At 37.0% G+C, this 27,095-nt stretch overlaps 1 protein-coding gene across 4 annotated transcripts in view; it reads right to left on the reverse strand.

Moving 5' to 3' along the window:
• Positions 1–27,095, reverse strand: part of shank1 (SH3 and multiple ankyrin repeat domains 1) — a 648,010-nt gene that overhangs the window by 566,062 nt on the left and 54,853 nt on the right. For all 4 annotated transcript variants that reach the window (XM_051933687.1, XM_051933685.1, XM_051933686.1 and 1 more), the window contains exons 5-6: positions 15,555–15,663; positions 15,247–15,398 (exon numbers count right to left, since the gene is read on the reverse strand). In XM_051933687.1, coding sequence (XP_051789647.1) covers positions 15,247–15,398; positions 15,555–15,663 — 261 coding nt within the window. The remainder of the gene's footprint in view (positions 1–15,246; positions 15,399–15,554; positions 15,664–27,095) is intronic.

Consider the following 27,095-nt stretch of genomic DNA (forward strand, 5'->3'; position numbering starts at 1 on the left):
TTGCAAACAGCTATTCAAAAACATTACATCGATAGCATGGACAGGGATAGCAGCAATTCTTCTTCCATAGGGTAAAACAGCTCACAAAACGTTTAACTTACCTTTAAATATCACAGACGAAAATGTTACATTGAACTGGAAAAAGAAGATGAAACAAGAAATGCAACAGAATGAAATATTTCTTTGGGACGAAGCATCAACGATCCCACAAACAATATTAAATGTAATTGACAAAGCGTTTAGAGACATTTTTGGATCTGAAAAACCATTATACTAGGAGGCGACTTTAGACAAGTTCTACCTGTAGTCAAGAAAGGAGGCAGAAAGCAGATTTATGATGCATGCCTAAAGAGTGGACCTTTATGGTCTTTATTCCAACAATTAAAATTAAATAAAAATATGCAAGCAAATAAAAATTCGAATGATTTTGCAAACTGGCTATTAGACATTGGCAACTTTAAAATTAAAAATCTCAAAATAAAAGATGACTTACTATGTAAAAATCTTATTGACGAATTTTATCCCTTAGGATTATCAACAGAAGAAATGAGTACACGTGCAATCTTGGCAGTGAGAAACGATGAAGTCAAACGATTTAACGCAAAAATTGTTGATCGGTTACGAGGAAAATTGATTAAGTGCATATCAATAGACTCTGCTGAAGCAGTTGGTGGTGGTGGTGCAGAAGATGATAACATCAACCTACAATATCCCGTAGAATATCTACAAGCATTAACACCGTCTGGCCTACCACCAGCTGAATTACTGTTAAAAGAAGGATGTATCGTAATGTTATTGCGTAATTTATGTATGAGTGATGGACTATGCAATGGAACAAGATTAGTTGTATTAAAAATTGGTCGAACGATTCTATCATGTAAAATTTTAACAGGTGACAAAAAAGATAATATAGTATATATTTTAAGAATAATATTAGACACAAAAGGAGACCTTGATATGCCATTTGTATTAAAATGTTTACAATTCCCCATTAGAATAGCATTTGCTATGACAATTAACAAATCACAGGGACAAACATTCGAAAAAGTTGGTTTATTTATAAGAGACAAAGAAACAATATGCACTCATGGACAGTTATACGTTGCGTTGTCACGATGTAAGTCCAAATAACGGAATCAAAATTCAATGCGATCTTGAAGAAAAAATTATTCCAAATATTGTTTTTACAGAAGTTCTAAAATAAAAGGGAAACTCATGAAACAGAAACAATTCCAAGAAAAAAAAATATCCTAAAAGTGTGTATCCGGAAAACCAAACACGGGGGTTGGCGAGTGAAGCGAGCAGGGGGCATAGCCCCCTAGTATATCTATATAATCTATCTATTTATGTATTTATTTATATATTTAAAGAGAGAGAGAGGAGAGGTTAGGAGCACGCGCTGATACAGTGCATTGCTGCACCTACCACATGACAAACCAACTCAGGATCCCAGATTAGGACCTGAGTGCAGCCATGCAATGGGTGACACCTTAGCACCACACTAGTTCAGATGGAATGGAACCAATGTGAGGTTTTTTATGGTGGCTGGAATATTTAAAGAGTTTATGTAAAAAGCCAAAATTCCCCTAATCTAATCTATCTTACTTACTGTAGAATGCCAGCAACTATGGGGCACCACAGTACATATTCTGAGCTATATGGACTGTTTAAAAATTAAAAGAAAGAAGATAAATTATTCAGAACTGCTAGTTAAATTACAGCCCAGCAAAGTATGAAAGTATATTAAACTATATTAATTGTTTTGCCTATGATCACTATTATATAAGACAGTGTATCACATTTAGTACACTCATTAAAGAGACTTTAACTGTTACAGCCATGGGAGACGTTGTGGGAAAACTACAATGTTGTTATTATACAGGTATAGATTAGACTACGCAAGTGACCTTCATAAAGATTAATTACTTATTTCCCTCTTCTCTCTGGAACAGAGGACATGTTTAAATAGAACTTGTTTTAATAATTGTAAACTGTCATTCCTAGTCATCATGTTACCTGAAAGTGTCTCAGTGAATACACTGAGTATAAATATAAGCTCTCAGATTTAAATTTTATCAATCATACTAAATATTGCATTGGTAAACCCTGTCTCTCCTTGTGTATGCCACTTTAGCAATTTTAACTTGATAACAGAACAGAAAGTCATAACTTTAGTTCATAAAATGAAACTTACTACCTATCCCACAGACTTGGACACCACAAAGCAACTGAAAAGCTCAATGGCTGTTCTGGCAGGGTCAACTCTTAGCAGTTGTAGTTCATCACTGGCTAGCACAGTTTTTAATACATTAAACGTATCAGTTATTAAATCGTGCTATAAACAACATGCCAATATCTTGCATTGATGGTAATTCCACAGTTATTATGTTGTTAGAGTTAAGCACAAAATGACCCAGTCTAATACATAGATGGAGAATTACATTGGGCTCTCCAGCATCATTCTTGCATGTTTTAGTTCATATTTATTTAAAAAAAAAATTTCAGTATGTGCAGAAATGTATTGACAGTACTCCGTCATTATATTTAGATGTTAATTATGGTGTCCCATAGGGTGTATTATTTGGATCTTTATTGTTTTAACCTAAAATGTTTCCTTTGAAAACTATTAGAAAATGTAACAATGATTTTCACTCATATATAGATTATTCCCAGCTATACCTTTCTTTTAGCCCAAATGATGTTTCTCTGAATAGTTCTTTAATTATAATCGGTGCATTCAAATATTAAATGTATATTAGCTTCTTGTCTTTGAAAATGAAATGTTATTTATTAGAGGAAGTGATGAAGATTGCAACAATATTCTGTCAACTTTCAAGTCTACATATTAGTTTGAGCGAATCACCATGCAACTTAGGCATTACTTTGACACTAGTATGTCTTTTAAAACATACATTATAAAGCTATCTAAAACCTATTTTTCCAGCTAAAAATAATGGAAAAGTAAGATGGTTTCTAAATATGGAAGATATTGAGAAACTAATATATGCATATATTTCTAGTGGAATGATTATTCAATGTGTTACTCATTTCCTGTTGAAATACGCAGCTGACAGTTAATCAAAAATGCTGTTGCAACAATCATTACAAGAGCTAAAAATATGACCACCTAACACCCATTTCTAAGATGTTACACACGGCTTCCAATTAAGCTTAGGGCTAATCTCAAAATCCTCCTATTTACATGTAAAGCCGTAAATGGCCATGGCTCTGCTTACATATAAAGCCATAAATGGCCAAGGCCCTGCTTACCTATTTTAAATATTAACTCCTTTCAAACAAAATCATGTATTAAGATCTCAAATGTTGGCCTACTAAAGAATCAAAAGAATAACAAAATAAAAGTGTGAGGTAAAGTTTTAGCCACAGTGTACCAAAGCTGTGTAATGATCTTTTAAATCAAGACTCACTACTTTAGGCAGGATAGTTATTTAAAAATTAACTTAAATAATTTAAGTAGTAAACTAATAAATCTACTTAAATGGTGAAACATGTCCGATTAAATGTGGTGGTGCTGGGGTTAATACTGCTGCCTCTCAAATACAAAATCCTTTTTATGTTTAGTCATTGTCTAGGTAGAAATTCCCCTGGGTCAGCATGGGTTTTTCTTTGAACACTCTTCTTTCCTCCTACATCCTAAAGTATGCATGTTTAATTGGAAGTTCTAATTGGCTGAATGGAAGGTCCTGTAATAGACTGCCCTGTGCCAGATACTACGAGGATACGCTTGGACCCTAAATTGGTTCGGAGCCTGAGTTGGATTAAGCTGAATTTGAGTTTGCTACTTGCTATTTAAAATCAGCCATAAACAAAAAATGCTCAGGCTCCTAAACATCTCTTCCTTGAGACATTTATGGCAAGATGCTAACAAAGTCACAGCTCCAAGAAAATGGATGAATCTAAGACAGTGTTCCACACGTGTTTATTTTGTCTTTTTTATCTATTAGATATCATGTATTTCTAGATATTACATATTTCATTACCCTGAGAGGAATCACTTAAAAGTATATTAAAAATGAGTGGAAGCAGAAGGGAAGAGAAAGACCAAAAACCAAAGTAAAAGGAAGCTAAAAATCATGTTCAACTTCATGTTATAGTATACCACAGAATGAGTATGAGGAGACAGGTGAAGGAATGGATCGGCCAGGATCTTACGGTGTAGTACCCACTTTGAAGACAGCGAATGTGAGAGCAAAAATGGGAATGAAAATTCGCCGCTTTTGAGTGGCACATCAGGGCCTCATTACCTCTGGAGTCAACCGCCACCAACACTCTGTGTGGGTTAACAACATAAATATTTTCTGGATATGTAAGTCCACCTTGTTTGCAAAGTGTTTTAATGTAAACTAGTAGTGTTTGAAGATGCATATACAGTAGAATGAACAACATCAGAATCAATGGACTTTCTGAAAATTTGAAAAATTATAACTCAGTGAAATTAATAGCTGAATTAATTTCTAAAATGATAGGATAGGACTTCAAATCTGACACAGAGATCCCAACTGTTTATTACATACATGGAAGCCTAAAAGCTTGATTGTCAGATTTTACAGATTACGTAATAAAGAAAATTTGATGTCACTTCTCAGATAGAACGATGAGATTATAGTCAAAAACAGCCAAATTCAAATATTCTCATTTTTCTTTTCCTCAAACACTGCAACATGAACTGCATTCTACTGCACCAAACAGCATTTACATAGAGCTGAAATCAGATATAGTCTGATTCACATTGTTTCTGCTTGCAAGTTGTGTCTATCTGTAACATGTACACCTTTTAACTTTTTTATCTCTGTTTTGGTCATATTATATTGTACTTTATTTTATTATATATACGTGTATTTGTTCAACCGTTAAGTAGATTTAATACAAGAGTATAAGGGGGGTTTGTGTATATTTATATGACGAAGCAAATACTTGTATTAAATGCATAAAACTACTTTAATTCCAGTTGCTTTTGGTAGCACTACAGAAGGGGAACAATTAGAACAAAAAGTATATAGATAAAATATGTTTTCCCTTTCATTTTTTTCTTTTTCCTACAGGTGTCTATTTAACATCTTATCCTAGGTTTATTGTATTTTTGTCAGTACTATTATATCTCAACTTAACCCTTATAAACTGCTGCCAGGGTGATTTCTTTTTGTTTAGGGCATTCCTTGTCTTTTGGCATGTCAGAGAAAGGGGGCTCTGTGAAGTGGGGCCTAGCCTCTCTTGGGAAGGCAAATTCAGTGAGGGTTGTTTATAGCCCGATAATTTTAAATGGCAATATAATGTCAAGCTCCTTTGCCACAATTCTCTGCAATAACAACATGAAATCACTGTTAAAGCTAAATCTTGAAATAACGCACTACTTTTACTTAAGATTACAAAATGTTCCCAGATATTCAAAGGCAGTATTTATCTGATCAACCATTGAACTTTGTAAGCTGGAATGTCAAAAGCTTCAATCACAATCTAAAGAGAAAAAAGTGTTCTCCTATCTCACAGGCTTAAAGACTAAGGTAGTATTTTTACATGAGACTTACTTAATAAGTAATGACCAGTTTATGCACCTATTCCCAGTATAAGCACTCATAAAATTATAATGGTTAGCGATTTTAACTACAGTGACAATGACATCTAATACTGCAAAGACAACCATGCAATTTGTAATGGATCATAATTTATCAGACCCATAGAGATTCTTAAAGCCAAATTCAAGAGAATATTCCTTCTTCGCACCAGTTCATCATAGCTAATTGAAACTGATTACTTCTTAAACAACAATTTATTACCTACTATCAAATCTTGTAAGTAAAACACAATTGTTATCTCTGATCACGGTTTTCCAATCTTTGCACTTGGATCACTATTCCCTACTCACTCATCACATAACTGTTGCCGTAATCCTGTCGTCAGCACATGTGAACTTTACAGAGTCCATCTGCAAACAAATCAATTATTTTTTAGTGAATAACTCAGTAGTTTCCACAGGAATACTTTGGGAAACTGTGGAGGCATTTTTAAGAGGTCAGATTTCATATTTCTCTCTTATTATAAAAGGAAATCCTGGAAAGCAAAGCAAAAGCAAGGCTACGATACGTGATCCTCTTGGAAGACAATTTTAAAGACCCGCGAGACCAAAGACACTTGCCACGGTGCAAGACACGCCCTACTTACAAGATAAGACCACGGGCGGAAAAAAAAATCAGTAGTGTAAAGGCAGTCACGCAGCACACACAGCTCCATGGCTGTCAGTGCATATAAAGTGTATAAGGTCAATACGGTAGAAATGAAATGAATAGGGTAGAAATGAAACGTTGACGACTAAACGAAGAAGAAAGAAAAGCGCAGAGAAAAGAGACCCAAATGCGGTGGAGAGAAAAAAATGCTAAAAAGAAAAACAATAATCTAGGTACAAATTTAGAAAATAAGGAAAGTGATAATCAGCCCAGAACAAGTAGAATTGAAAACAAAGCACGTCCAATAGGGCTCAGAATTAAAAGATTAGATCTTCATAAACGGGAGCAGCGTTATACGTCCTGCAAGAAAGAAATTTAACTACGCCCGGGCCGGAAATAAAGGGCAATTATTGTTTTTACAACATCACGCGAGATAAGTCAGTGAGCCATCATTTAAAACAAGTCCACAGACCTCTAACTAAGCAGTTGTTGGATTGCTTTTGGCAGACACGCATAATGTGCTCCCAGTTCTTAAAACAACGACATGCGACAAGCAGAACAGGCAGCTCGCCAGCAGGTTTAAGCCTTTTTTGTTTTAAGTGACTGATAGGCCCGATTGAGGGGGGCGGAGTACAGCACAGAAGACTGATAGCGGGGTACTGATTGATGCGGTAAGGAGGAGGCGAGACCCGGGGGAGGAGGGGTCGGAGAGGGTGCTAGACAGTTGTGTTTGGGGTTACGAAGTCGGCAATTGTTCAAGTAAAACTTTTGTGACACTTTATTACGTCAGTCACTACAGTATCAAAAAAAAAAAAAAGATAGTAAAGATCTGATTAGCGCAAACAAAAGGTGATTAATCATCATAGCCAGGTGTAATTGAAAAAATAGGACAAAGCAAGGTCCTCCCACAACAGTTAAAGCAACGAAAAGTTTAATTTCAAAGAATACACAATTCGGTCAGGTGTATATTTATGATGACGGAGAAGCGATGCAAATTTTAACAGGCGACAAGTAAGGAGATGTATATATTCCGCGAATAACATTAGACACCAAAGGAGATCGTAATATGCCATTCGTATTAAAATGTTTACAGTTTACCGTGAGAGTAGCTTTTGCTATGATAATTAACAAATCAAAGGGAAAACCTTAGAAAACGTCGGATTATTTATTAGAGAAACAGAAACAATATTCACTCACGGGCAATTATACGTTGCGTTGTCACAATGTATCTCCAAAAACGGATTCAAAATTCAATGCGATCTTGAAGAAAAGGTAATTCCATATATTGTTTTTAATAAACCTTTAAAATAAAAAGTGCAACTAATGAAACAACCAATTCCAAAGACAAAAAAAGCTTTTAAAATTGTATATCCGATTAACCAAACAGTGGCACGGTGGTGCAGTGGGTAGCGCTGCTGCCTCGCAGTTAGGAGACCTGGGTTCGCTTCCCTGGTCCTCCCTGTGTGGAGTGTGCATGTTCTCCCTGTGTCTGCGTGGCTTTCCTCCGGGTGCTTCTTCCCTCAGTCCAAAAACATGCAGGTTGGGTGGATTGACGATTCTAAATTGTCCCTAGTGTGTGCTTGGTGTGTGGGTGCGAGCCCTGCGATTGGCTAGCGCCCTGCCCGGGGTTTGTTTCCTGCCTTGCGCCCTGTGTTGGCTGGGATTGGCTCCAGTAGACCCCAGTGACTCTGTAGTTAGGATATAGCAGGTTGGATGATGGATGGATTAACCAAACACAGGGGTTGGCGAGCGAAGCGAGCAGGGGACGGAGCCCCCTAGTCTTTCATGAAAATAAATTGGAGACCAAGAATGCATCAGAGTTAATCATTAAGCTCATGAATATACCATGTCCCCAAATGAGGCACTTTACAGGCTGTACATTCAGAATTTAATCTCTTGACAACAAATGAAACTGAACAACTCATCTTTAAATCGTGACATCATTATTATGAACATGGAGAGAAGGCTAGTAAGATTTCAGCTCAATAAACTTACAAGCAAGAAGTTCACAGCCCAGTAGCAGAAATGACTAATGCAACTGGAGATAAGATCATGGAACATAAAAATATAAATTGCAAGTTTAAAGAGTACTGTAAGTCCTTATACTACATTCAGTTTAACACTAGAATTACCAGAGTCTACGAAAAAACTCGTAGATCCAGCCCACCTTAAAACCGTTCTTACCTCTCTTTTGTCTTCTAAATGTGCCGATTAAGACAAGCAGCAAAAAGCCGGCTATTCCATCCCCCACCATCGCAAAACGTTCACTAAGTTTTCCCAGCTCATGCCTTGTTTGATTATCTGGGAGTGACTGAACTGGAGTTTTAGAGTGGAAGTAATAGATCATTATTTGGAATACACGCGTTTCATGTGTGTTCCGTTTCTACAGTAATCTGTGTAAACACATTGTTAAAACAGAAACTTTTTCATATTTTAGTAATAAATGTTACAAAATGTAGGCATAAACTATAGAATGTGTGATGCCTGATGGCCAAACTTCAAATAAACACTTTCACAAAAGGTTCAAGGATGTAACAACACCTCCCGTGGTGTAACGCTGAGATTTGCTGTCTCAGAGCACGGCAGCCCTGCCGCGCCATAGAGACCTGAGTTTGATTCCCCGCTGGTGAGGAAGTGTTTTTTTTTTCTTTGTAGCCTCAAACGAACATAAAATTTATAAATTGCTATGCACTGTAAATCATTAAGTTTCTGTTGATTAATTCATGCTTTTTTACTCGGAGTCAGAACAGGAGCTTATTCAGCTTATTCAGCTTCTGATCTGACTCTAAGTAACAGCGCCAGTATAAATCACACCCAATCTGACGCTGTTCGTTTTCAAATAATATTGCATTACTTCGGCGATGTTTTTTGATTGGTACTATTTGCGTCATAAAATGATTTCTTCAAAACGTCACATATATTTGTTTTGAGATAATGAATAGAGCTGCAAATTACAGGTGCTTGTTCAGTGTAATAGGAACCATAGCACAGAGAGCTGTGTACATTGCAACAAGTACACATGTCGTAAATGTAGGAAGGGCGCTCCTTGGGTGAGCTATAGCTCGTCTTTATGTGAAAACAGCAGTGTCAGATGGAGAGTGTCTGGTGATTGCATATAGCGTTGAACTTACTGCTCTTTACTATGCTTTCCTCTGCATGTCCTGGAGTATAAAAGAAACAGCATACAGCAACATGTGGGGACTGGCAAGATTGGGGGAAAAAAAACACCGTATGTATTGTGATACACTGCAGAGCTATAGCCTTTATGTGAAAACAGCAGTGTCAGATGGGGTAGGGAAGGATCCTGAACGTGACTGTGAGAATAAAAAGTGAATAAAAAAAAACAAAAACAAAGCTAACCTTTACAAATATCATAAATTACACCGGCTGTTACAGACTGAAATCAAATGTATCTTTTTAGTCTAAAATAGTAAAAATAAGAGCAGTTCACTTCTCAAAAGAGAGTCGTTCAGGATCGAACTCGTGACCTTTTGATTCCCAGTCAGCAACTGATACTGTTACGCCAAGGGGCCGTCATAGTAACTAAGTGTCAACGTCGCACACTAAGGTGGCTTTTTTTTCCTGCAGTTATATTTTTGAATAAAAGCGCACTTGTTCTGTTATATTTGTACCTTTCGTGAAAGTGTTTCTTTGATATTTGGACTTCAAGCTTCATACATTATATAGTTTATGCCTACATTTTGTCATTTACTACTAGAATATGAAAAACGTTTCTGTTTTAAAAATGTGTTTACACAGATTACTGTAGAAACGGAACACACATGAAATGCGTATGTTCCAAATAACGATCTATTATTTCCACTCTAAAACTCCACTTCACTCCCAGATAATCAATCAAGGCATGAGCTGGGAGAAGTTCGTGCAGTTCTAAGTTGGTGGGGGGATGGAATAGTCGGCTGTTTGCAGCTTGTCTTTATCTGCACATTTAGAGGACAAAGGACGCTGGTGGAGAGGTGCGAACGGATTTAAGAAGCGATTTAAGGTGGGACGGATCTACGAGTTTTTTCGTAGGCTCTGGTAATTCTAGTGTTAAAGGAGTTGAGACACAATCTAAGGAGTTTTTATATACAATACAAATAGCATAGCTCAATACTCTTAGTCCAGAAAAACATGACAAACCTCTGACTCTCTAAGAATTACTGGATGTTACAAACACACTCCAAAAGCAGCAGGTGCTGATGGCTATCCAGTAGAATTTTATTTAAAAACTAAGTTAGCCCCTTAATTATTACCAACACTCATAACAGAAATGAGAGAAAACAAAATTCTACCACAAACTTTTTGCCAAACATTACTGCTTGGCGAATGTACACATTATAAAGACATGGAAATAGTCAAAAATTGATTAATTTACACCAGTCTGGTCAGCAATAAATTAAATCTTCCTGTACCTCTTTACATGCATGACTTTATTCCCCTGTAAATCCTAAATTTCATTAATACACAAATAATCCAGTTGTCCACCAATCACTTAGAATATAGTACATGTATCACCTTTTTCAACCTTTTCATACCTACTCATTATTTAATCCTTGAAAAATGCTTAAGATAAAGACACTAAGAGAACTGCATATAGATAACATATTTGCAAATTCTGAACAATTAGGCTTCAGTTTATATTTAATAGCAACCCAATTTTTCCACTATTTTCAAATTGGAAATTTTGTTATAAGAAATCTACCCAATTTTCCAGACCTCCCACCCATTTCTGTTCCTGAAGAATTCATACAGTATTTCAACAATATATAAAACATCTCAAAGAATCTTTCCTTCAATAATCCTAAGGTACAATGGGGAAAAGGACGTTTCAATTAACATTTCAGAAAAGGAGTAATAGAATTCACTCTAGCTTTATATTCAGCAAGCACTCAGTAATTCAACCTAAAATCTTTCATTGATCACACTTGTCTTGTTTAAAATTGTCCAAAATGTACTCGGGCAAGATCCAACTTGTGAATGTTGCCATCAAGCTTCAGCATTACTTGTTATGTTTTGGGAATGCAACAAATTAATATTTTCAACAAAAGTCTTGCAATACCAAACAACCTTGGTGTCGCAATCACCACTAATGCATTAACAGCTAAAGTTGATGTATTCCAAAATAGACTTAAAGTGGATAAGGACAAATTGATTGTAATAGACCAGTGCTTCCCAAACTCGGTCCTGGGGACCCACTGTGGCTTCAGGTTTTTGTTACAACCAGATTCAGTGATCAGTGACAGTGACACTGGTATTTTTTTTTCTCTTCTTATACATTCAGAAAAGCACAGCAGCATGAATTTTACATTTATACTGTAAGACATTTAAAAATATTTCTGATTTTGCTGTAGATTTAAATGCTTAACTCTTTTTGTTGATTTCATTATATTTTGCCCTTTCTCTGTGCAGTTTCCCCCCTTTGTTGTATATTATTAATGACAATTAAAAACAAGTAGGGCAGACACCCAGGCAAACAACACTGAATAATCAAAGGCTACAATTACTTTAGCATCAGACCCATTAATTAATAAATAATGGATTCATTAAACAATTAGAACACATGACAATTAAAAAGAAGCAGAGCAGACACATGGGAAAATGAAACTGAATGATAAAATGCTTCAACTACTTTAGTGCCAGATCCACTAATTAGTAAATAACAGATGAAATTATCAGAAAACCCAGAAAAGAACAATGAAAATCAGGATGAAAATATTTTTAAAAAGTAAAAAATACATTTCCCATATAACTGCTTAGTACATTTTAATGAAAATTTACCTAATTTAGTTTTGTAATTTTTACATTGACTCCTAAAAAAACAGAAACTGGGAAATAACAGATCACTTCATTAGGCTAGCAGTCCAATTAAAAACAGATGTTGGTTGGAACAAAAACCTGCAGCCACAGTAGGTCCCCAGGACCGAGATTGAGAATCACTGATATAGAGCAAAAAATTTTTTTTCTTCATTTTTTAAAATGTATTTCCATCCTCTTGGTTCTCCTCTGGGCGGCATGGTGGCGCAGTGGGTAGCGCTGCTGCCTCGCAGTTGGGAGACCTGGGGACCCGGGTTCGCTTCCCGGGTCCTCCCTGCGTGGAGTTTGCATGTTCTCCCCGTGTCTGCGTGGGTTTCCTCCGGGCGCTCCGGTTTCCTCCCACAGTCCAAAGACATGCAGGTTAGGTGGATTGGCGATTCTAAATTGGCCCTAGTGTGTGCTTGGTGTGTGGGTGTGTTTGTGTGTGTCCTGCGGTGGGTTGGCACCCTGCCTGGGATTGGTTCCTGATCTGTGTTGGCTGGGATTGGCTCCAGCAGACCCCCGTGACCTTGTGTTTGGATTCAGCGGGTTGGAAAATGGATGGGTGGTTCTCCTCTCTTTTTCTGTGTTTTCTTTGTTTTATAATGTTCTGAAGTTTTTTTCAGGATTGATTATCAAGATTAAAGTTATTTGTTGCATACGTTCTTCAAATTGTATCTGCTTGATTGTATACTATGTTACTTTCTTCAAACAAAATTAATAATTTTAAATAAAATATCAAACATTACTGAGCATGAGAAAAGATTGTGCTGCAAGCTTTTTACAAAATATAACAAACAGAATAAAATATATAATAAGAAAAATGCAGCACACGGATTGAGAACCTCCCAGGTACTGAAGCAAGCTGGTAATAGACTTCTTAACAGTAACCCAGATAGCTGAATTAATATTAGCAGGCTACTAGAGCCTGTAACACTTTCTAATACAACAGCTGCCACTGATGCTATATAGTACTGTATTTTGCAAAGCCCAGTTCAACAAATACAGCATAGTACAGATTATGTTTAGAGTTTCATCAGTTTGCAAAGAGCTCCTTAATTAATTCCATTGTTATGTTAAACGTAAATGCAAAACTGTATCAACTTTTCAGATTGCAAACTCCTGCACCTATGGCGGTATGTATAAATCAAGGAAATGAATACCAGAACCAAATACTGACATGTGGCAATGCATTGTGAAACATGTCAATTGAAACATTTAAATCAAATTTTATTTCTCTAAATTTTTAAAGGTAGTATTATAGAACTAAGGTGTTGTACCGTGTTAGGCCATTAAGAGAAGTCAAGCAAAATTACACCTTTTATTGACTAACTAAAAAAATTAGAATATGCAAGCTCTCAAAGCATGTACAGTATGTAATGTATTATATAAATATGATACTGGATGTGTATGTAAATCTTTAGGTTCACAATTAACTTTTTCTGTTGTTTCATAATGTAAAAAAAAATTACATTAAAATGTCACCCTTAAAAAAGCACTGACTGATGTGATCGCCTTGTTTCTAGCCCAGGATGCGACAATATTTTTTAACAGGTTAAACAGGCCACATTAATCACAAAAATCAGCGTGTTCACTTTCCCAGGTCTAATTAAAACAAAAAAAAAGTGCAAATAGTGCAGTGCATAAAATTCTTCCACTTAATAATCCATAAAATCAACTGAATGTGGAGGTTAAAAAATCAATAATAAATGTTCCATTAAAACAAGGTTAGAATAAAGGACAAATTTATAATCTTTAAAAACCATGTGCCTCTGTGCTGCTTTCTAAAATCTCCCCAGCCTACCCTCTTCAGATTTCTCAGCACAAGGAGACTTCCACACGCAGGTGCAGACAATCCTTTGATCCAACTTGGGCCCCTGTAGCCAGTCCATCAGCAGCGTGTACAGGTGACGCAATGAGCTTTACACACTATGCCTCCCTCTGCCACTCCCTGGCCTTACAAGGGAGTCCTTCTGGAGTGGTCAGCTGCTCCTGCTTCTAGGATGCTCAGCAGGAGCAACTCTCAACCCCCTCGAGTGTCAGCCATACACTCCTCCCTTAGAGCTCACATTCCTCTCTGCCTGCTTCCACTCTTTATTGAACCAACTTCATCCCAATCCTGCCCTTCTCTCTGTTCTCATTAACCTCAATTTCGCATTTTCTTTTGCTATGTTCTTATTCTAAACACTCCCCCCACCCTTTCCACCATGTTGGATCTATTTATCCGGCCTGATTGTGTGCAGGTGTGATACACTCCAGATCTCCTCTGAAGCATGAATGAGGCACCTGACTGGTCCACTTGCATATGCACTTGAGTGCGTGATCAGCCAAGCATCCCAACCAACCCCAGAACAAAGCATTCTAGTGCACACCTGCACCTGATTGGAGCCTGTACACTCCGGGTCCCAATTATTTTTAAAATTGAGGGTTGCCACAATCCTCTTATCACAGCCACCTAAAGCAATTTACAAAAGTGTCACTCCAGATGTAAAGTCACACTTTACTTGAAATATATTACAACTAATTAAAGCCCTGAAAATCCGGAATGCCTAAAAACATTAGAGAACACAGCACAATTCAAACAACTACTAAGACAGGCAAGATGAAAATATTTCAGCAGTATAGGTAGGCATATGTTGCCTCAAACCACAAAGTGCATAGTTGGGAGCGTGAAAAATAGAACAAAAGAGGCAAACAAAAATCAATGTGATATTAATGTCCAAGGCCTGATAAATTATTTTAAAAGAAATAATAAATGAGATGTGTTATTAAAGCATGGCATAGTAATTGAAATTCCAAAATGTAGGCAAAATGGCACAATCATTACTAGACAACATAGTCCAGAGGCATGTATTAAATTGAACCAGCACAGAGAATGCATCATCAAAAGCCATCAGAAGCAAATTAAAGACAACTTAACACTACAAAGACTTTAATACATCATCTGAAACATTTATAGAGTCATAAATTACTCATATGTTGGCCTATATCTATGTATGATGAAACATTTTAGTGATTTTGGAGTTTTGTTTATACTAAAACAATCTCGTACATCCTAGTAAAATAATACTGAGAAAAAGTCTCCTTCCTCTATGCAATTGTATATTATGTGAAGACTAGGTCCTTACGGTAGCAAAAAAGTCATGAGGTCTAATTAGTTACTAAAAGAGAACTTATCAAGAACGTGTAGGATGGAAACAATTACCCATAAAGTGCATTCTGAATCCCATTTAAAAGACGTTTTTAATCTCAATCAGTTGATTATACTCACCAGCAAAGCACTATGATTGTGAGCTCGTACTGCCTTGTGCAGGGCTGTCATTCCATCCCGTGCCCTGAAATCAATATGAGCTCCTCCTAAGCAGAGCACTCGAAGGCCAGCACACCCAAGTTCAGACTGCGCTGCTAGAGTCAGAGGTGTCTCTAGTGAGGCAGAATAAAAGGAAATGAAAAAGAAGTGCTGAAAAAAATTATACTATAAGGAAAGGGGACCAGTTTTGGGATTAAACCTAATAAATTCAAAAAGAAGCTATTCTTCACACATGAAGGTCTCAAGAAGAACTAGTGATGTAAGCATACCTCCAGTATCAGAGTCATGATAGTTGGGGTCAAGCCCCTTATCCAGGAATTTTGCCATCTTTTCCACATTGCCAGTCTGAACATGATCAAGAAACTTCCTCAGGCTGGCCTAAAATGGCATGAAAAAATAATCAGCAAAACAAATTGAAAGAAATAAATAAGGGGAACAGTTAAAAAAAAAAAAAACAAGAAAGAAGAAAAGAACATAAAAGATGTTCTTAAAACTGCCTGCTTGTTTAACAAAGCCATCCTAACATTTATACCAGCAAATTTAAATTAGAAAATTAGATCATATGTAACATTAAACTTTATATATTGTTTTCTGATAACAGTTTCTATATAAAAAGTCACTTCTTTGAATCAGATATTTACTTAGAAGATTTAATATGTTTAATTTCAGACTTTACATAATACTGGCGCAAGGGTTGTTACTAGAGGGTACCATTTTTCTGTGAGCTGAATGAAGTAAATTAAAAATGCATGTGAATGGTATGTAAATCAGCCTAAAAAGTAATAGGAACTGTTGTCTTAAGACTAAACAGCCTTGCTGCTTACATGGTGAGGCTCCATTGGCCATCTGTAATAACAAATGTCCATTTTGTTGTTCATTTGTAATGATAACTGAAGACTTCTTCATCTAAGTAACATGCAACAGAGCCTACTAGGTCAGACAAACTATCATAATAAATGAGAACCCATAGTTAACAGTTTTAAAACATTTACAGGAAAGTACAACAAAACTTCATTTTTTGATTTGGTTTGTAAAAAACTTCTTTCTTTTTTTAAGTAAAATAGAGAGTTTTTTTTATCCTTGGCTGTTAAATAAATTAGCATCTAAAACAAATGACACTTGCACAGTGATGTGTTGCAGCAAGGCATTATGCAAAAAGGGATGAAAGTATGCAAAATCATGTCATCTTGACTGCAACAATCAAAAGTATGGAAAGAAAATGTAAAAAATTAATTTTCAAAGAAACAAAATGTGGATAAAATCCTCAAAAAGTACCATGCTACACTCAACTCTATGGGAGATCCTGACACACACCATTCATTTGCAAATGTAAACAACACTGAAACTTAAATTTATGCTAGAAAATATAAAATTAAATTTGGAAATAATATTTTGAGTGTTTTGCTCTTATTAGCTCCGATGAAAGCTCAGCAATGGAATATTTTATTTGTTTTTTTTAAGTTGTCGTGTCTAGTAAGCATGTAAGACTGAAAATCAATGTGAATATGGACAGAATTTGCTTCTGAGTCACCAAAGATTTTTCCAGTGACAAGGAACTTTAAAAAAAAATTAAGTGATTATAAAAATACAGACAAGCCCTACCCCAAGTCTTAAATACAACTTATAAACAAGATTCACCAAAAAGAAGACATTCTCAGTAATGCAAAAATTAAACATTTAGAATCAATTGGCTAAGAAGAAAAGGTTGCTTCAAACAATGCTGATAAATAAATATCAAAAGAAAGAGCTTGGCAATTCCAGACAGAATCAAAAGTTGTGACAGTCTTATGCTGTTTTCACATGCTATCACACAGACAGAAGTGGAACACTTTATGTGAAAACCCTTCTAAGTGAAAGTCCTTTGGGACAATCTGAAGACTAAAATGAAATCTGATTTAGCAGAGTCACAATGTAATATTGACCTTTCACCTCATTTGATAATATAAAATAAAAAATATTTACCAGGTTGGACAGAAATTGTATGTCTGTGGTCAAATTTTATTTAGATGCAATACACACTTAAAAATACAGTTTGCCTTTCATTTTCTCAAAACATTAGAGTTTTTTAATTGCTTTTTTGTGGGTTGAGTAAAAAATCAACAGCAAGCAAAATGCTGACCAGAAACTCAAGTGAATACAACAAATTGGGAAGCTAAGACATCACAAGAGGGAAATTCCAATAATATGTGAATGTAGTATTACTTATATAAGAGCATATGGCTACTTTGACGCCACACATTGACTCCTAAGAGTATGCCTACTACATAAAATGGCCACACCCACTTGAAATCACAACGTCATGGCCATGTTGGTCATATCTGATCACAGGAACAATAGATTTCCGGCCAAACAAGGCAAAGATAAAAGCAAAGAAAAACATGCAAATGATAAATTAAACTGCAAAACATCCTAAAACATGCTCAATCAGAGGATGAATCTGACCCTTGAAAACAAACAAGATGACTAATGAAAATCTTAGTGGATTCTTGTAACCTGCTTTGTTTTCTTATTAATAAGCATTAGGGTTTAGCTTTGTTCTTCTCTACAGCTTTAGCTGATTGATGTTTAGGTCCACATGCCTAAAGCATTTCAGAATAAAACTTCAACCCTGAAGTCAGTATAATATGCTGATATGACACTGATGCTGCAACTCCCAAACACTCTTCAAGTGAGAACAAATGTTACAAGACATTCAACAACTTTTAAATTAAAATAACAATATTAAAGCAGTATTATCTTGTTTGCAAATCTCTTAATCATCATGCCTGCTTTTCTGCATTTTCAGTCCACGTGTTAAATGTGGCAAGGACGGTTTAAAGCCATCCTAATCAAATCAAAAACTGTAGCCTTCGTAGTAATTACAGCACATTTTATTGCAACTGGAATAAGTTTTCTTTTAAAAGCACAGAAAAAAGCATGATACTCCCTACATGTGGTAGTATCTAGCTTGGTGGGAATGCAGATATTCAAAGAAAAGACAAAACTCCTGAAAGTAAATAACCTCAGTGATGAATCAATTGTCTTTGAAGAAGTACATTTAGGAGAAGTTGAGCATTTTAAATACCTTCAGAGTATGGTGGACAGGATAGGAAAAGCCAGAGTAGTCTTCTCTCAACTCAAAAATGTTTAAGTTACAAAAATACTAGTAAGACAATTAAGATCCATATATTCAAGCTAAATGAAGTCCAGACTTGGCAAACTATAAAGACAAAGGTAAACAAGATCTACACTTTTTTCAGTAGGTGCCTATGTTTTGTCCTGAACATATATTGGACAGGGCGGCACGGTGGCGCAGTGGGTAGCACTGCTGCCTCGCAGTTGGGAGATCTGGGGACCTGGGTTTGCTTCCTGGGTCCTCCTTGCGTGGAGTTTGCATGTTCTCCCCGTGTCTGCGTGGGTTTCCTCCGGGTGCTCCGGTTTCCTCCCACGGTCCAAAGACATGCAGGTTAGATCGATTGGCGATTCTAAATTGGCCCTAGTGTGTGCTTGGTTTGTGTGTGTCCTTGTGGCACCCTGCCCGGGATTGGTTCCTGCCTTGTGCCCTGTGTTGGCTGGGATTGGCTCCAGCAGACCCCCGTGACCCTGTGTTTGGATTCAGCGGGATGGATGGATGGATGGATATATTGGACAGAAACTGACAGAAATGTTGAACTATTAACGAAAACTCATCAACTCAGCATAGAAAAAGAACTATTAGGAAAATTATGGAGATGGCTAACACATGTACTGTATTATGGAACAAAACAGGCTTGTAACATGGAACCCACTGTGGCAGACGACCAGGGACCTTGCCCCACCAGGACGCCTGGAGCAGGGAAGGACCAGGAGAGGGGCAATATCTCCCCTGGGCACAAGAGGGCAGCCCCCCTGACTTCCATCATGGACCACAGATAAGGTGGTCCGTGGCCACCCCCAGGGGGCATCTGAATGGTTCCCTTAGCCATGGAGGACAGCACTTCTGTCACACCAGGAAGTGCTGCCACTCCAGGAACTGTGTACGCCCAGAGTGCTTCCAGGTGCAAGGGCAGCACTTCCGCCACACCAGAAGAAGACCATCTCAGAGCACCTGGAGAACATCCAGGGTGTTATAAAAGGGGCCGCATCACTCCATTCAAGGAGCCGGAGTCGGAAGGTAGGAAGACGGAGCTTGCGAGAGAGGAGTGGAGGCGGCCAAAGAGAGGAAAAAGGACTGAATAGTCGTGTGTGAGTTGGTGGAACCAGGTTGTACATATTGTAAATAAACATGTGTGTTGTGGACATTGGTGTCGTGTCTGTCTGTGGCCGGGCTATCTTTTACACCACATACAGGACAGACAAGGGAGGCCATGGCACAGAAATCTCGAGGCAGATGTTAAAAGAATTCAAATGACATGAAAACAGGTAAAACAAGGCGCACAAGAAATCAAGTGAAGAGGGCTAAGAGAGAGACACTGCCCCTCAATAATCACAGGTTGATTAATTTAATGTTTATTGTTCAGGTCACCTGTGAATTAATAATACATTTACATATGGTTACAATCTCATATTGAAATAGTTCTACAGAATGGCTAGGAAGTAAACATATGATGGAGTAAATGGTGCCTCAGCATCTTTGGTACATGGAGGTTTGTCCACTTGTCAGGTAGTTGACTGAGATGAGGGCACCACCAGGATTGTAAAGACAGACGTAAGTCTCTCATGCTTTTTCCAGGGAAATAAGAGAGACAAAGTCATAACAGGGGAAGGGCTGTAAATGACATTGTTGAAATATATCAGCCACCAGAAGCAGTATACCCTATATGTGTGTTACATGTTTCAGAAGGATATTAGGAGAGAGACTGAGAGAGAGAGAGAGAGAGAGAGAAGAAAAACACAGATGATCACAAAAGGAAATAAAGGAGAACATGGTTTGCTTTGGGGCGGCACGGTGTCGCAGTGGTAGTGCTGCTGCCTTGTAGTTAGGAGACCCGGGTTCGCTTCCCAGGTCCTCCATGCGTGGAGTTTGCATGTTCTCCCCGTGTCTGTGTGGGTTTCCTCCCACAGTCCAAAGACATGCAGGTTAGGTGCATTGGCGATTCTAAATTGGCCCGGGTGTGTTTGTGTGTGTCCTGCGGTAGGTTGGCACCCTGCCCGGGATTTGTTTCTGTCTTGTGCCCTGTGTTGGCTGGGATTGGCTCCAGCAGACCCCCATGGCCCTGTGTTCGGATTCAGCGGGTTGGAAAATGGATGGATGGTTTGCTTTGACAGAATAAGGAGCTGGGGAGCTGCCTTGGATGACTGGCCCTTTAACAGAAGGCTCAGGGGTACAGCAACTACTAAAGTCTGGTGTCTACAGAACAAATGGAAAGCTGCCCCTAATCCTGGAAGAGATTCCAGTGCTTGGTCACAAGTGAACCCAGGATAGAGATTACAGGTGCCTGAAAGCCTGATGCCCTTAATTGCCATATTTCAAAAAGGGCACACAATTAACATATAAAAAATGCCTTAGAAGAGAGAGAGAGATAAGTGACAAAAGGAGTGCATTTTATGATTAATAACAGGTCAAACAGACAAGCCACTCTTTTGATCTGATATCTGTTCTTCGAGAGGCTGCACTGTTTCCTTTGTTTGATCACATGCCATATATATTACACTGTACATATTAAATATACAGTATATAGTATGTATTTATATTTATATATATTTATACACAGCTTTCTGATATAAAGTATATCATTGTGCAATATGCTTCTGATTCATTAAATTTGCATAATATACATTTTAACCATGTTTTTTCAAATTTTATTTTAATTGTAATTTTATGTCCATTGTGATGTGTTGTCCAGTTGTGATAAACCCATTATGTGCAGTAGGTACCTTGAAGGCAGTTCACCTACAGATGCCACACAGGGAGAGAGAGATAAAATGAGATTAAGGCCACTAAGAGTTTTCAAGAAATTTAATTTTTTTTTGGGCGAAAAGATGCAGCACATGGTCCATAAACCTGAGAATTGGTACCAAGTTGTCCTTTCAAATGTAAGGTCTCACAAGACTTCAAGGAAAGCACACATTAAACATCAGCCCATCATATGGCACTACATAGTTCTCATTCTGGAGTCAAGACTACTTTGTTTTTGCCTGGCAGACCTGGATGTTTAAGGAAACATAGAGATCAGGATTTCAGGACGAACAGCAGCTAGAAGGATTTCTGCAGTCACATCTCTTTGTTAAGGAAGGTTTGGCCAAATGTGAGCCAATGATAAGGTTTAAAACAGCCTCACTGCCGAAATCTAATTGAGGCTAGAGTCAAAATGAAATGTTTATTGTGAGTCTGACGTTCTTTATTATCTGAATTATTTATCAGTTGTTTTTGCAAGTATTCTTGGTTATTTCTGACTCTGTGCTAATTTTAACACCATTTTAAATGTTGCAGTCATTTCATGCTGTATTTTTTTTAGCCATGGCCATTTTGCTTATCTTAATGAATCTTGTGCTGGTCTTGTGCTTGGCGGCTTCATATTGAAAGGGCTTTTGGTTTTTAAGATGGTGGCACAATTTCATGGACAGTCTAGCTTTGGATTTTTCCTAAAATATTTATAACTCTGCTTAGCAATTATATTTTTTTACCATGTTTTTCTGGTACCTGACCTTTAAGCTTTGTTTTTCAAACTTGATTTTTGTCACTTGTTTTTCTGTTTCAGACACAAGGTATTTTTGGTCTTTATACTTTCCTGACTTCCAGACAATTTTCTGACCTCATTTTTTGCCAATCATTCTTTTTCTCTCCTTCCTTTAGATACCTTTGTACGTTCATTACAAGATAGAGCTAAATCTCAGTGATCAGAGAAAATGGCTATGATAAAGATAGAAACAGAAAGGTGAGAAAGTGATGGTACCTGGTAAAAAGGAGAGAGTGGGTGAGCTGTCCTACCTAGTAGAAAGGTTTACTTATATTGGAAGGCAGCAGGGTTTCTTCTGTCTTTGTACATTATGTTGTACGTGGTTTAATTCATTTGTTTATCCCTCTGTTTTGCATTTAAGGAAATAAAAGCATTTCTTTTTATAGATCATGACTCACTGGGTATTATTCAGGTTTTGGAAAGACACCATATGTGTGCCTGTTACAATTATTGTTTACTTCAAGGGTACTGCCAGTGAACACAGCAGACGGTCAGTACAATGTTTGGAGTGTAGGTGTGGTCTGGTTGGTAGGAAATGTGGCTTTTCTATAATTATGTTTAGAAAAAAGGAGAAATTGATTAACTTGGATAGTCTTATGAACTGTATTGTGTGAACGTGACAATATTTTGAAAATGCTAGTGCAAGAGTGAATGATTTGAAGTAAAGTGTGATCATTTGTTTCCCCTTTTCACTCAGGAATTGAGTTAGGTCAAATGCTTTCCTGGTAGTAAGAAAAGTGAGTGCATTGGAAGGTTATTAAGTGTACAAGCCAGAGAAGAAACTCATGAACATGAAAGGAAAGACTATGTGCCATGAAAAATTAAATCATTTATCAGTCTTAGTTTATTAGAAACTACACCAAGAGGCTTAAAAAATAGATTAATGAAAAATGGGAAACATTAAGTATTTAAGGAAATAAAAATTTAAACCTCTTAAACAAAGGATTATCAAAAGGAAAGAGCAGCAATAATTAATTCAGGAACTAAAGGGATACATTTTCAAAGCCAACTTTCAAATAAATAATAATCAGAAGAAAAAGGTCAACTAGAAAATAAATGAATAAAGGTCACTCCAAAATAGGATAAAACACTAAAACAAATGACCAAATCAAAGAATATTCTCAATAGGTAATTGTAGTTAAGTAAAGTCAAGTCTTAATAAACAATAATCAATCCAAAGAAAAAAAAAAGAGAAGAAAAAAACAAAACAAAATGACCATTTCAAAAACTAACAATGGCTAATTTAGTTGAATAGCCTCAAGGTTTACCTGTAAATACATATACAAAAACAAGGTAAATCAGTGTGGGACCCAATGCACCAGTAGTTAGACTAGGGCTTGCAGTTGGCACAAATAGTATCACAGGTGGAAGCCCCATAAACAGACTTCCTTCCGTGTTAGAAGCCTCCATCCTCTTGGTCTCAACAAAAAGGAGAGGATGCAAAATGAAAAATAAAACAAACATCTCTCTATTATAAAAAAATTATCCTGGAAAGCAAAAGCAAGGCTACGATACGTGATCTTCTCGGAAGACATTTAAAAGACCCACGAGACAAAAGAGACTTACCACGGTGCGTCTTGCAGGGACCATAAACATGAGACATTGTGCCAAGAGATTGACCCAGGACCGTCTCGCGATGACATAGAAAATGAGATTCTTGCAAGACACGCCCTACTTACAATCTATCAAATAAGACAACGGGGCAGCAAAACATTCAGTCTTGTGAAGGATTTGAGCACACAAAGATCCAGGGTCTCACCGTATATAAAGCGTATAAGGACAATATGTTATAAATAAAACGTCAATGAATAAGCGAAGAAGAAAGCAGCACGGAGAAAAGAGACTCAAAAGCATTGGAAAGAAAAAAAAAAAATCTACGTGCAAATTCAGAAAATAAAGCAAGTAAGTATCAGCCCGTAACAGGTGGAATTGAAACAAAGCATGTCCAATCGGGCTCAGAATTAAAAGACAGAGTAAAAGATAAAGTAGAACTTCATAAAGACGTTCACAAACGTTGGCACTATACACATGCAGAGCAGATTATAAAAGCAGTTGAATTCGAAAGGCTCCAAAAAAAAAACGTATGTGTGATTCAAATGTGGAGAAAGTTAAAGAATATGAAAGTAGGAAAATTAGAAAGTATAAAAAAAAAAGTAAAGATTGCAGTAGCGCAAACAAACAGAAATTAATACTCGAAAAAGGGAAAATAATCACCACGGACCAGGTGTCATTGAAAAAACAAGCAGGACAAAGCGAGGTCAGAGATAAAAGACAGAGTAGAAAACTAAGTAAAATGTCATAAAGAGGTTACAAAACAAAAGGGCCAAACACATGCTGAGCAGGTTAGAGATAATTCAGGATAGGTTTCTCTGTATGGAATTTCAGCACAGACAAAGCGATCTGCATATTATAGTTAATAATTTTTTTTGCAAAGTAACCAATAAATGCATGTGAGGTAAAACACGTTTTTGAAATTCTCTGACTAAAACTTCAAAGCCTTACAATATTTACATACTTCTGACGTATAACCTGTGTCCATATATTCAATCTCTATTCGCCTTTTACTTATTTCCCCAAGTAATAATTTCTCTTTGTTTGCGCTAATGCGATGTTTACTTTTTTTTTTGACACTGTCATTTTTTTCTGCTTTCCTATTCTCTATCTTGCTCTGCATGTGTTTCATGCCTATGTTTTTTTGGAATCTTTTGAATTCCAGTTTTCATTATCTCTAACCTGACTAAGTCATTAAACACATGTCTCACTGACCTCATTTAAAAGATTCAGCATATTTGGACTCGAAAGATTCCAAATATTGTTTTTACATAAGTTCTGAAATAAAAGTGAAACTAATGAAATAGCAACAATTCAAAGAAAAAAAAATTAAAAGTGTGTCCGGAAAACCAAACACGGGGGTTGGCCAACACCCCCAAGCCGCCAGGTGGAGCCCTGCCTGCAACATAGAGGTACCCCGAGTTCCAGCAGGGTATCATGGACAATGGAGTTTTTCATCACAGTCCTGCTGGATACCATGGGAACCTCCAGGGGATACTGCAGGAAGGCCCAGAGACTTTTGTTTCACCTATAACCCGGAAGTGCGTATTAGTCACGGCGACAGAGCGAATGACTCACTTCCGGTTTGAAGAAAAGGAGTTTTTATCTGACCCGGAAGTGTTAACAATCACATGAACAGAGAGAAACACTCTCGGGTCAAGGACTATAAAAGGACTATGGGAAATCCCAGACGTCGAGCTGAGCTGGATGGAAAGGTGGCAACGCGTCTGGGAGTGCGGAGGATTGTGATTATTGAGTATTGTAGTGATCATTGGTGATTTATGAATATTGTAGAGTAGAGGGTGCTTGGTGTACATTATTATTATAAAATAAATAATAATTGGATTTTTATCTGGTGTCTGACGTCTGATCTGAGGGTTCAAGGGGACAACAGTGCCTCTATCTTTCACAACCCCTAGTTTGGTAAATAAAAAAAGATAAAAGCAAAACAATTAACAAAAAGAAGATAATTGGTGAAAAATAATACATATTATATATATATATATATATATATATATACATATATATATATACACAAAATTCAAAGTTGAATGGCACACTCATCAGCAAAAACACAATTTCCTCTTTAGCTAAAAAGATGAAATTTGGCAGAATGCTAAATCTACAGCAGTATACATCCATTAAGAAAAAACATTTTGATATATCAATATTTAGGGACAAAAAAACCCAAAATAGAAAAACTAAATATTCAAAAATGCTTTGACTGATTTGATTGAAATTTGGTAACATGATATTTTTAGTTATTAATTCTCCAGCAAGTTGAGCAATCTAACACATTGTGTCCCTTGTTTTGCCACAGCAAAGACTCGTATGGGGAGTGCCAGTTTATGCAAATGAAGGCTGTCCGCAGAAGGGAATTTAAAGCAGCAAGTTTGTCGAAGGTCAAAGAAGATGCATTTAGTAAGTGCTTGCCAGGTGGTGTTGCTGGGAGCTCTGGCAATGTTGTGCAACTGATCCAATAAGAAATGTATTTACTGCATATTAACATTACTTTCCCTCTTTCTTATCTGCAACCTTGTGCAAGTGCCAAAGTGGGGACGACAATTACCTTCAGCAGTGCACTGCTCCAGACCATTTCATCTTTGCTCACAGCTTAAAACTGAACATTAATAAAAGTGCCATGTCCTCAAAGGTAGCAAATGCTGTATTTTTTTCTTCAACTGCTTTCGCTGGTTTGCACAGTTTATCTTAAAGCAGTATTTTTCAACTATTATGGCCTTGGGACCCAGTTCTACCTTTATAGGTTCTTTGAAAACCCACAGAGAGCATTTGAAGCTGGGGTTTGCTCTTCTGTGGATTGAAGTGTGGGGGGCACGGGGGGGGGTCCTCTTGGTGAAACAAGTGCAGAAACTGGGAAAAATATCAAGCAATGTTATTAATTGCTTTGGTGGAGCAGGGGTATGAGATAAACTAATCAGTGCATAGCCTTGCATTTTGGAAAAAGCAACCTCTGTATATCATTATTGACTTCACGATACCAATCAATGATTAGCTTTAAGCACTTTTTCAAGGGAACAAAAGAAAGAGAACATGAAAGAGGAAAAAAAAAACACCACAGTTTATCCAATGGAAACAAGACATGATTTAATTTTTCTCTGTAGCTGATTGAGATGTGGTTTTCCAGAATGTGATAAGACTAGAAGAGGAGAGTGCTTGGAGGAGCCAACCTTAGAAAGTTAATGTTTGATGTTAAATTCATATGTTTGCTTAATTGCTACAAAATATCAGTTTCTTACAGCTACCTAGAAATGGTAGTCTTTTACCCCCGAAAGTTAACATGAGATAGAACTTTCTTAGCTATATTGGTAGAACTAAGTGTTTATTAAGCCTGTGAGGAAATAATCTTACTGCTAGCATGGACTATATTAGATATGTTGGAAATAGGAGATGGCATGCAGTTTTCTGACAGTGCTTACATGCTTAGTTTGCCTCAAGTATGACTATATAACCAAACTTAGAGAAATGAAACAAGATACAGTATATAAGCCTTAAACAGACCTTTTCTTTTCTTTAATATCATTTTTGTTCTCTATTTTTGTGTGATCTGTTTTGCTTGTGTAATGGACGGCCGGGTCCCATGCCCAGCCGGGACGGCCCTGT

Source organism: Erpetoichthys calabaricus, chromosome 11 (genome assembly GCF_900747795.2).
Source record: "Erpetoichthys calabaricus chromosome 11, fErpCal1.3, whole genome shotgun sequence".
Classification (NCBI taxonomy): domain Eukaryota; kingdom Metazoa; phylum Chordata; class Cladistia; order Polypteriformes; family Polypteridae; genus Erpetoichthys; species Erpetoichthys calabaricus.